General features: G+C 36.8%; 1 protein-coding gene across 4 annotated transcripts in view; it reads right to left on the bottom strand.

Annotated features, from left to right (window-relative positions):
• TEC (tec protein tyrosine kinase) overlaps positions 1–12,565 on the bottom strand; it is a 137,836-nt gene that overhangs the window by 82,581 nt on the left and 42,690 nt on the right. For all 4 annotated transcript variants that reach the window (XM_011362667.2, XM_023532125.1, XM_023532124.1 and 1 more), the window contains one exon: positions 7,079–7,264. In XM_011362667.2, the coding sequence (XP_011360969.1) occupies positions 7,079–7,216 (138 nt within the window). In that variant the 5' untranslated portion in view covers positions 7,217–7,264. The remainder of the gene's footprint in view (positions 1–7,078; positions 7,265–12,565) is intronic.

Raw genomic sequence — 12,565 nt, 5'->3', positions numbered from 1 at the left:
AAACTCCCTCTTCATAATTACTGATAATGTACTATTCTCCATAAAATGTTTTACATGCCTAACAACCGTTTAACACAGAAGAATAAAAAGTTAAAACTGAAACGGGAGTAGAGACAGGGAAACAGGGAAAAGTGATCTTTACCCATCCTAAGGGACCAAGCTAAAATAATTTCTTTGGTGGGACAGGGATCTTCAGCTCCTAATGATGAATGAGAGTAGAATAGACTATAATGATTTTTAAATCTGCTTTCATGTTTGAGGACTCTCATATGCAATCATTGAGTATCGTGATATAGTTGGCATTTTACAGCATGTAACGAAAGATGGCATTTCTTCTTTACATTTCTCTTCCTCTCACATTCTACATTTAAAACCTTTATGTGTTGAACAACTAAAAGCAATGTGTGATCAGGGATTAGATCTTGGACTTGGCAAGGGAAGGAGGTTGAGAAATAGCTATAAAGACATCAGCGAAAAGATGAATGAAATTTTACTACAGACTATAGATTCTATAATAGTATTGTATCAGTGTTAAATGTCTTGATTTTGATCATCGCACTGCGGCTACAAGGGAGAATGGTCTTATTCTTAGAGTATACGTAATGACCTAGTTAGTGGTAAAAGGGTAATATGTACAAATTACTCTCAACTGGTTCAGAAAATAATATGCATATAAAGAGAAAGAGACAGAGACCAAGAGAATGATAGAGCAAATGAGGGGAAAAAAACATAGGTAATTTGTAAATCTGAGTCAGTTACTTGAGAGTTCCTTGTACTATTCTTGCAACTTTTTTGTAAGTTTGAAACTATAGCAAAATGTAAAGTTACAAAAAAATTTTATGAATGTGGATGGAAGGAATGTTATTCCCCCCACATCTGTCTTAAATAGATATCTGCTTCCTAGAGAAAAATAGTAAATGTTATTAAATGAAAATGGATAATTTGGCAAACTAAGGGGGTAAATCAGACCCTAGGACTTCAGACCTGCATCTTGGCCATTTTAAGCAGCTAATACTGAAGAAGTTCAGATCTAGGACAGTAGAATAAGAAGTCAGATAAGAATTAGAAGTAGAAGAGACATAAAGGAAATTGAGACACAAAAGGGGAAGTTGATACTACCTTATTTCAGAAACAAGGAAACTCAACTGCCAATAAGAAAATGAGTTTTCATGGATAATATAGCTGAAACTTTTCAAAGCCAAAAAAATTCCCTTCTACACTAACCACTTACTATCTCTTGAACATGTATATCTGTACCACGTTTTACCAGCTTGTGACTTATCTGGTAACCTATAAAGTCTGATGCAAATGCTTCCAATTGCCCTGAAGTAAAAAAATTAATTAATTAAAAAAATATTTTTTCCGCCCCACACTCACTCCCCAGAATCATAGGAAGTGCTAAAAGATACAAATCTTCAGGTAGGGATTAGAAGGGTCTGTAAACCTATGCTTTCCGTTCAGGGGCGGTGGGGCAGTGGGGGGAAGTGAGGGTGAGTAGGGAGTAGGGGGAGCACCTAGTCTAAGGATACAACCAAGAGAGAAACATCAGATAACCTCAGAACTTTAATAGGCTCTTATCCCTCTATCTCGAAGAGTCTCCAGGTTCCCAGGACTGGTCAAGAAAACAACCACCTAAGAGGACTTGAGATGGGACTTGGATAAATAGAGGATAGAAGAACTGTTAGGCACAGCAAGAGCGAAGCTTCAAAGGCAGAAAAGTGACAAATATTTTTAAGCAAAGGGGTCTGAATAGTCATTAGATGGTGTCCATTGTGTGAACAACCATATTATTTAAGCTGTATAAGTGTTCTCACCTACTTAGGCAACCCAAACACATCCTTGCCAAAACTAAGACAATGCAATCAGAGGCTGACCCACAAGACCCTATAGAAATAGGAGAGGTTGCCCAGGATATTTAAGAGACTCATATCATACTCGTAACTGATTACCTCAACTATCCTCCAGTTAACCTGGGTTAAAGATTAAAATTTCAATCATCTCATTACAAACAATGCTCAACTTCACTATAATAAGAATGACATGATAAAGGAGGCACCTGTGGCATTATGGGAAGAGCGATGAACTTAAGAGTTAAAATACCAAGGTTCAAATTCTGACTCTTCCCCTTATTAGCAGTGTGACAACCTTTCTGGTTGTCACGGTTCATGATGTATTTTTTAAATAAACCTTCCATGCCTGCTTCTAAGGCCACGGTCTCCCTATCTCTCCTTCCATTCATCCATCGATCCATCCAGCACCTACTGAGTATCTACTTTGCACTGGGCCCTCGGAAATGCAAAGATGGATAAGCTATGAAGCCTACCTGCAAAGAGCTTCAAGTCCAGTGGGGAACACAGGTATGTAAATAGTCGGGCAACCAAGATGTCATGATAAAAATATGTGCAGGGCTGAGGTGGAATGGGGATTCTACCTTTAGTGGGAAAGATATAGGAATGACTTCAGAGAAGGTTGGGATTGAGCTGAGTTAGGAAAGATGAGTGTTTACCAGGCAGTAAACAAATTTTTGACAGATAAAGAGACAGTGGCTATATAGATAGGTTCTGGCAGGAAGATAGAGAAGGATATCACTCCAAGTAGATTGAACAATATTTGCAAGGGCACAATGTGAAAGAGCAATTGCAGGTAGAAGATATGGCTTGGGGAGAAGAAAGAAGGATGGACAATAAGGTAATTACATCGAGCACCTTGCATTCCAGGCTAAGGAGTTTTAACTTGATCCTAGAGAAGACATAAAGCTACAGGTTTTCAATATCTGAAATAGAAGAAAGATGAAGATTCAAGAGTAGAATCAGGGGAGCAGTAATCCACCTAAGAGAATGGTGTTGGTAGCTGCCATAAAGTTCTAACAAAGAGAAGGACACTCCTCAGGACTTGGTAAAAGATCAGATGTGTGCTGGGGTTGAAATAGATATGACTAAAAAGGAGTTAAGAGTGTAGAGAAATAGAAAATGTGTATGAAAGTAATTTCTAAACTATATACACAGATTGAAGAAGCCTATTTTATAAAGTCCAATTAGATAGTGGCAGAACCAAGACAAAAACCCTGTCTAGTGTTCATTTTCTTCCATCACGAAGAAAATTTTAAAAATTCATAACTGAATGTAATAAATAAAAATAGGGAATGTAGTCAGCAGTAGTGTAATGGCTATGCATAGAGCCAGAGGGGTGATAATCAGAGGGATTATTTCATAAATTATATAAATGTCTAACCAATGTACTGTATACTTGAAATTAGCAACAAAACAAAATAAAATGCTTAAAAAATCCTCAAGTTAAAAAAAAACTTATCTGTATTATAGAAAGATTTAATAGAATTTTTTCTAATTTTCCCTGGAGTACTGAGGTTGTCTCAAAGATAGGCTTTGAAGAAATTAGCCCTGTAATACATTAGGTGTATGACCTTGTGCAAGTTTTTAACCTTTCTAAGCCTCACGTTACTCATTTTTTAAATAGGGGTACTAATAAGACAATATAAAATTGTTTTGATGAAAAAAAAACACATAAATTATTTAGCACAGTGTCTGGCATGTATTTGGTGCTCAATAATTTATATCATTATTACTAGTGATTTGCAAAAAAGATTTAAAATATCGGGCCTATTAGACTATTATCCTGGGAAAGGCCTGCTTACAAGGTTGGCTCTTGGCTTGAACTTGGATTTAAGGACGGTTCTACTATTCCCAGCACTGATAAGAATGGCTCATCAAGACTAAACAGTTTGTACACACAATATGGTTTATGATGAACACCTGCTTGCTTTCTGGAGTCTGCAACTTTGGTACATTTTAGGCAAAGGATGCCCATGTAGTTAGCCTCCAACAAAAGCCTTGGGCACTGAGTCTCCAATGAGCTTCCCTAGTAGACAACATTTCATAGTTGTCACAATCCTATGCTGGAGGGATTATACACACTTTTTGTGACTCCACTGAGAAAAGACTCTTGCAAGCTTGTGCCTGGTTTCCTCCATACTTAACCCATGCACCTTTCCCCTCTGCTGATTTTGCTTTGTCTCCTTTCATTGTAATAAATCACAGCTGTGAGTACAACTACATGCTGAGTCCTGTGAGTTCTCCTAGGAAATCACTGAACCTGGGGTGACCTTCAAAATCTCTGACACAATTAGTCTCCCTACTACTCAACCTTATAAACTATTTGCCAGTTTCCATACTGGAGCAGTATTACAACAAACCAACCAAATTAGTAGTACAAAGTCTAATTATTAAAAGTTTCTGATTTGTTAGCTAATAATAGTTGCAGACTTACAGACTACTTGACATATTTTTATTCATCATCTCAACATAGAGAAATCTTTCCATTCCTTCCTTGTTTTTCCACTGAAAGTAGTAAATGTATTACTTTACTAACCAAAAAATGGCCACAGATTTGTTTACTTCTCTCAGTTAAAAATAAACAGTTGCCCATATTAAAAAGTTTAAGATAAAAATCTGACAGGCCTTTTTCCTGATTAATCTCTAGCCCTGCTCTTCTCAAGATTCCATCTGTTCCACACAAAGCCTCCACTGGAATATCAGGTGATCCAACCCATGTGTCATTTAGTTGCCTGACCAGAAAGCAAGATCACCTACAAAATCCTCTTTCTTCTGTGTTATTATGAGTAAGATCAAACAACATAAACTGCCAGGAAGATCTATTACCAATTCAATAGAATATGCAGAAACATGAGCTAATTGAGAGCAGTAAGAGCAAATAGGACAAACCAAAGGCTGGCCCACAGAGGAAACTGAAACACAGGTTTTCCAATATCGGGCTTGGAAGAAATTTTTGGCTTGACTGAATATCTCATCCTCCAGAACAGAATTTCTCAGCATACTTCAAAAAGCACAATAAACTGTACTTAACGGAAAGAATTTTAATAAAAGCCTGTTGCCATCATGTCGAAGGAGTCCAGAGACCCAGGAGAGATGTATGTCTGTTTCACTTTATGATTAAGTGAGAGTTTATTAAAGCACTAGTGGCACCTAACTGCCATGAAGAAACTAGGCATCATAACTATTAAATCAATCAATAGCCTAACTCACTGTTTTTCTTTTAAAAACAGAACTATGAACAACTACAATAAATGTCTCTAGGGCTATTTATTTTAACCGTTGAATACCCCCTATGGTTTATCTAATCCATCCCTAGAGTCCTACATTTTTCACAAATATTATATTTACACTTGATTTTAGCCAAAAGGCTGAGAAAGTGATATATTATTTTTAAAATACCTGTTTATTCTCATGGGTTACCCATGTCATGGCCCTTTCTGAATCACAGGTTCTATGGCTAGGGAGATGGGAACCAAAACATTCATCCATGGAAGACAAAGACCTGAGTACATTAACCCAAACAGGAAAGAAACACAACAGTAAGGTGCCACCGGGCTTACTTAAGAGTTATCATTCAGGACTTCCGCCCAGTATTCTCAGAATGTTTATTTTTTCAAGAATTCAGATTTTTATCTTAAACTTTTTAATATGGGCAACTGTTTATTTTTAACTGAGAGAGGTAAACAAATCTGTGGCCATTTTTTGGTTAGTAAAATAATACATTTACCACTTTCAGTGTTACTATTATTTCTATTCTTTCCTTAGACTTATTATATTAAATTCAAATTATAATAAGTTATAAATTATAATAAATCATTACCATACAGCAAAAATTTATTAACGTTTCCCCAAAAAATGTGTTTTAGATTTTAAAATAATTCATATTTTGGTCTTATCCTTTTGGAATCCTGAATTTTTCAGATTTAACAAATGAAATACAGCACATATGCTATATATTACATACCAATCCCAGCAGAAATTGGGACAGCCCCACATAATTAAACACGTTAATATTTCTACACATACACACATAAAAAAAGTTCACCCTGAGTAGGATAAACAAAGACTAAAAGTAGCCTCATCTCCAGTCAACTAAGAGTTTTTGAAGTTTTGGCCTTCAGCATTTTGGGGTTTAGGAAGGTGGATGAAGAACTATTGCCCTAAATTACATAAACCTGCAGAATTCCACAGCAGAAATTAACAGAGCTGAAGACTGCCACTGAGAAGCAATGCCATTCAGGCTGAACTGGGGGATCAAAATCACAGAGACATCACTGGCAGCAAAAAACAAAAACAAAAAATGAAAACAAGGAAATCGACTGCTGAGGAAGGCGCTCTAGGAAAAAAGCAGAATTAAAACAACACCAAACCTCAAGATCACCAACGATCCACTGTAACCAACTAAACAATAGCATGTGGTCAACCAAAGGCAACCTAGTCTCCAGTCATTCCCTGGGACCCAAGAATACTTCTGGTCGGGAGCACCATGGTTGGACCTGCAGTACTATACAATGCATTCTCAACGTGTCGAGAGAAAAAGATGGGCCAGAAGTGACGATACATTCATGCACCTCATCCAGTGGTAAAACCAGAGGCTATAACAACTGAAAAGCCAAGAAGATGCTAAGAACACGCCTTCCCTATGCCACATGGTCACTGACCAGGTTTTTAATGGGCCGCTTCTCCCTGCTCAAAGGAATGCTGCAGTAGCTACTTCTCACCAAAAAAAAAAAGTCAAGTAGTTCTGCTTTAGGTCAACTTTAGTAATGTGTTACATCCACCAAATCACTAACCAGTTTTATGTAACTTCTACCTAATAACCAAGAAATATTCATATAAAGCAATGGACATAGACACAGTTTATAGTGCTAAAGAATACTTTGATACATAATACACTAATTTATGGGAAAGAGCCATGTACACAATGTACTTAATGAATTCGATAAGGATCTAATTTGTTTTTGCTAACAGATTAACTCAGTAGGCTGACATAAAATGTATACCCATATATACTAAACCCATAATTGAGAGACTTGTGAATAATTTCTATCCGTATCCTAAACATTATCTTTCAAATCCAAATGATAACACATCATAACCTTAACTTCATTAACCTAAAGCTTATTCCTTAAGATTTGGTGCGGGGTGAGGAGGGAGGAGTTGGGAGACAGTATCATAAAACAGTATCAACACAGAAAGCAGCAAAGTAAATTTTGATTGTCTCTTACCTCTGCTCGACCCTCATAATAGGTTAACATGGACTTCGTTAGTACAAAAAGCCTCTCTTTGTAGTTTAAAGGCGATGTTTTCTTTTTCTGCTGTGATCTTTTAATAAGAATCTCTTCTAGAATAGTGTTAAAATTCATCTCGGTCTTCTGATCACTCCTTTTCCTGCCATTGAAGATTCGAGTATTCTAAAGCGAGAAAATGAACAGTTGAAATAAAACGTGGCATTTTAATTTTCCAAGAACACTGTCATTTCAAATTACCAAAGCAGACTTTATCCTCACCACAGCTGTAGCCAATGAATATGACTGTACCTGGATTGAGAATGCCCAGGGCACAAAAGCTCAACCTTTCTTTCCCCAGTCTCATTCGGTTCCTCTATATCCCAGCATTCGTAAGAAAATCTAATTGAGGTTTGTCATGACAATGATTCACCCTTTTTTCCCTCCTCAGCATCCCTTAACCTTCTGGCACACTCTTCTGCTATTTGATTACAGGGAAATAAATATCTCAGATGAAAAAGTACATTTAATCACCTGCACGGCTGGTTTAGGCTGGTATTTAAATTGCTTCAGGATCTTGGTACACAAAATGGATGAGCACATAGACATGGTAGATGTGTAAACAAAATGAATTACCACAGTGGTGGATGGGATTCAGTCTCCAGCTCTGACAAGGATGTAATCTTAATCAAATATCCTAGTCACCAGACACACAAGGATGTTCTCTGATGTTTACATCACCACACTGCACAGTTCTCTTCTCAACCATAAGAGGAAAGGAAACCCACCCAGTGACAGCTAACCTACTCAGGGTACATCTAAATAAGGTCCTCAGCAATATATTTGGTGCCCCCACACCCAGACTATCCACACCTAGCTAAGCCTTCTAAAATTCAACAAAATTTAACTCTCTGAAAACCTAAAGATATTCAGAAAAGGCTTGAAGATTCTTATCTGAGACAAGTTCAACAGTCTTTCCTCCCCTTCCTTTCACCACACCTTTACAAGTCATTGCATATCAAACCATAAAGGCAATGGGAGTCATATGAAGAACATAAGGGTCATCTGATAGCATAGCCAGAGACCTGACACTGAGTTAGCCATTGAAGAATTCTACCATCTTCATGCCCAACCTGACACCTCAGAAGCACCCTTGCAACTCCCTGTTACCGATTTGCCATCAACCAATCAGGCCCCTCTACTTTCCATGCAGTCACTTTACAACAGCTTAACTTCTGTATACCAGTTGCATTGTTTATAAAATATGGAACTAAATGCCACAAAATTATTGTAACATTTAATGAGATGTAAGAAAGAACTTGTTATGAAAACACTACACAAATATTTATTATCGTTTTTTTAATTCCATTTTTCCTAGCGCAGAGCATTACAGTCTGGACTATAATTGCAGCTTTCCAATTGGTCTTCCTTTTCCCAGGTTCTTGCCTCATTTTATTCAAACTACATACTCCTCATTCCCACTGAATCACTCTTCAAAAATACCACTTTCATCATGCCATTTCAATCATCAGAAATCTTCAGTGCCTCCTCAAAGCCTCCCTACTACCTGCTGGATAAAGTCAAAACTCTTAGTTTGACACTGGAGCTTGTCCACAATCTGGCTGCAACCTAACATCCAACGTTTACTTCCACTGTTCCCCAAACACTCCACACCTAGTCAAGATACTTGGCATTCGATCCCTGGCCTAGAGAGTCTCCTCTCTCGACCTATGAAAACTCTATTAGCTCAAAACTCACTTCTTCAATGAAGCCTTTCCTGATGACTCCAATTAGCTAAAAACCTTTTGATTCTTGTACTCATGATCTCTGTATCATTCATCATAGACCTCATCAGTCTTCCATATTCTATAGCAATTAATATATATATCTTAACTTTCACCTAGATTTTAAGCTCCTAAAGAAAGAGTTTTCTACCTAAGGAGATTTTTTTTAATGCAGATGTCCTGGACCCACACCCAGATATTTAACTGGTCTGGACTGAGGCCCAGGGAATCATGATTTAATGTGCAGATAGATTTGAAAACCACTATTTTAAAGAAAAAAATCAAGCTCTTACACTAATTCTTTGTACCACTCTTGGCAGCCTCTCAATAAGCAGCTGGATAAAGGACGCAATTAACCCATTAGCTATCCTAAGTTCAGAAGTCAGAGAAAAGCTCTTGTTCCTTTTGCATCTAAGCTGGTCCTCCTTACTCTAAACCAAAATTTTGGTACTCTATTATTTTTTTTCTGAGAATCTGTTGATGTGAAAATACCACTTCTTTGGAGATCACCTTTTCTTCTTTGTGCAATATATCCTCAATGAGGGGTAAAAACGATGACTTATAAGAATGGATCATAAGAAAAAAAGCAAGCTATGCCCCGGAAAACAGGCTGTATGCAAATGTGTAGTTCCCAGCCCAGCGAGTAATACCACGGTTACCAAATGGAAGGCAGACTTTTGAAAGGCCCTGGAGGATAAGTGGAGCATGGTTCATGGGCAGTTCCAGAAGCAAAAGGTCTCAACATCAGGGGCAAGAGATTCAGAAAGCTTAAAATGCGGGTTTCATACAGACTCACAAATATAGTGGACAATTTGGTGACGAACAGAGGGGAGGAGGGTTGGGGGACTGGGAGAATGGGGTGAAGAGTTAAAGAAGTACAAATTAGTAGTTGACAGTTGGTCACAGGGATGGGGAGCATGGTAGAGGGAATGCAGTTAGCATTAATATAATGGCTAGGTGGAGGGCCAGGGGAGGGAAGGAGCAAATGGGGGGATCGTTTTATGAACTATATAGATGTCTAACCAGTGTACTGTATACTTGAAACTAATTTAAATAAATAAACACTTTTTTAAAAAGTAGGTTTCATAAAATGGATCAAAATTCAGAATGGCAATCATCAAGGGCAATACTAGAAGTTAGAAAATAATGAAGAAAAATTCCAAATGAAGTTGGTTTCTAATCTAAAATTCTATACTCAGCCAAACTATAAATGCAGTGACAGGAGAATAAAGACATTTTTCAAATATACAAGGCTTTAAAATTTTTATCTCCTATTTACCCTTCTCGAAAAGCTACTTGAGGATGTACTCTACCAAAATAAAGAAGTAAACCACAAACTACATGAAATCCAGGAAACAATGATTCCGACACAAAAGATTGCTGAAGAGAAATCTCCCAGATGATGGTGAAGGAAAAACCTAAGATGACATTGAGCAGTAAGCTAAGAAAGCAACGAGGCCAAATCAGGTCAACTTAGAAGCTTTTTGGAAAGAATTCTTTCAGGAGATGAACCTGAAGGTATTCGGAGAAGATTTATAAAAAATCAGTAAAACTTAGTTAACTAAAATAAAATAAAATAAATCTATTAATTATAGGGAAAACAAAAAAATATACAGAAAAGAAAAATAATCACAGTATGCTACAGAACTCAGCTACAAACAGCGTCTAGAATATCATACTAAGGTAAACAATAAATAACGATCTTACTACTAATACAACTATATTGGGGGTAACTGAGTGCAGGAAATGTGCTTGTGTGTGGGCGGGGGTGTGCATTGTGAAAGAGAGCTATATCCCCCACAGTATTAGCAGGAAGTCAATAGAGCATATCTAAAATTGAAAAAGCAAGAAGTGGCAGCATAAATATGTTACTTAGAAATTGACAGCACTAAAACGATTTTTAAAAATAAAGATGGTTGCCTCTGAAAATCATAAAATTATTGGAAGACAGCAGTATAAAGGTGTATGTTCTCTGCTTTCCTTCCGAAAAGTCTATTAAAACTATAAAACATGAAGACCAGAGGAAAATAATCCCATCTTCCAAAGAACGAAAGATGGCCTTCAGCCCCAGACTATAAAGTATGAAACACGCACCTGTCAAACACTGTGAAAAGTGGACCAAAAGAAAAGAGGAGGCTGAGAGTAGATTTCCCTAAAAGTAAACATTATTATCCTGAAAGGTCAAGCCAATGACCTTTTGATAAGATCAATGAAATCCAGAGGGATAAACAAGCATTGGAGAATCAGGGAGTATTCCTATAGAATTACTACTTATACAGAAAAAATAATAAAAATTATAATTACCATTATCAAGCTTTTACTCTTTCGTTATATACTGTTCTAAGCATTAAGCACTTTAGATGTATCAAATCATTTAATTCTCTCAACAAACCTTCTCAAGTAGGTACTAGTACTACCTGTATTTTACAAACCACTATGGCCTTTAGTAAGAATAAGAGCCAGGTTTTAACCCAGGCAATCTAACCACAGAGCCAGCACAATTAACCACTACATTACATGGCCTCTCTAGGGAAAGGGAAGGGAGAACTGGAAGAAAAAGCATAACAGGCCACTTTCAGCCTCCTAGTTTGGGGAGAATGCTGAAAACAACTGGATTCAATCTCTAGATTTTAACAGAGATAATTTCTGACTTTCCAAGGCATCACTAAGAGGCATACCAACCTCTCAGTATCAAAAACTGAAGGGAGATATTCTCTCTGAATAAAGGAAATAATAGTGTTGATGTTCTACATTAGAAAATGAAAATAAAACAAAATATCAGAGTACTCTATCTTAATCTTCCAGTGATTCTCCACACCACAAATAGCTGACCTGTTCAGACATAGGAATCATAAAGAAACCAACTCTCAGTTACAAACATCTTCTTTAAATAAAACTCAAAACTGCAACTTAAGTACTTTTCTCTGTATCTCACTGGAGTTGAACACAAGAACACTATTCTCTTTACCTTAGCTACTAATCATTAAAAGTTGGGAAACCTTAATAGACAATCCTAAAATTTGTATGGAACCACAAAGACCCCAAATTGCCAAAGCAAACTTGAGAAAGAAGAACAAAGCTGGAGGCATTATGTTCCCTGAATACAAGCTACATTACAAGGCTATAGTAATCAAAATACTATGGTATTGGCATAAAAACAGACACATAGATAAATGGAACAGAATAGAGAATGCAGAAATAAACCAATGCCTGTATGGTCAATTAAGTTACAACAAAGGAGCCAAGAATATACAATGGGGAAAGGACAGTCTCTTCATTAAATGGTGTTGAAAACCTGGACAGCCACATGCAAAAAAAAAAAAAAAATGAAATTGGACCACCGTCTTATACCATACACACAAAAGAACTCGAAATGGATTAAAGACTTGAATGTAAGATCTGAAATTAAAAGTTCCTATAAGAAAACATAGGTAGTAAAGCACCTTGACATAGGTCTTGGCAATGATTTTTAGATATGACTCCAAAACAAAAGGCAACAAAAGCAAAAATAAACAAGTGAGACTATATCAAACTAAAAGGCTTCTGTACAGCATAGGAAACCATCAACAAAATGAAGAGGCAACCTACTGAATGAGAGAAAATATTTGCAAATCATAGATACAATTCATTACCAAACGAAATCTAATTTAAAATGGGCAGAATATTTGAATAAATATTTTTCCAGAGAAGACATACAGATGGC

This window comes from Pteropus vampyrus, unplaced genomic scaffold, assembly GCF_000151845.1.
Source record: "Pteropus vampyrus isolate Shadow unplaced genomic scaffold, Pvam_2.0 Scaffold77, whole genome shotgun sequence".
Taxonomy (NCBI): domain Eukaryota; kingdom Metazoa; phylum Chordata; class Mammalia; order Chiroptera; family Pteropodidae; genus Pteropus; species Pteropus vampyrus.
Note: the sequence above shows the minus strand (reverse complement) of the source record. Positions and strands in the feature narration are given on the sequence as shown.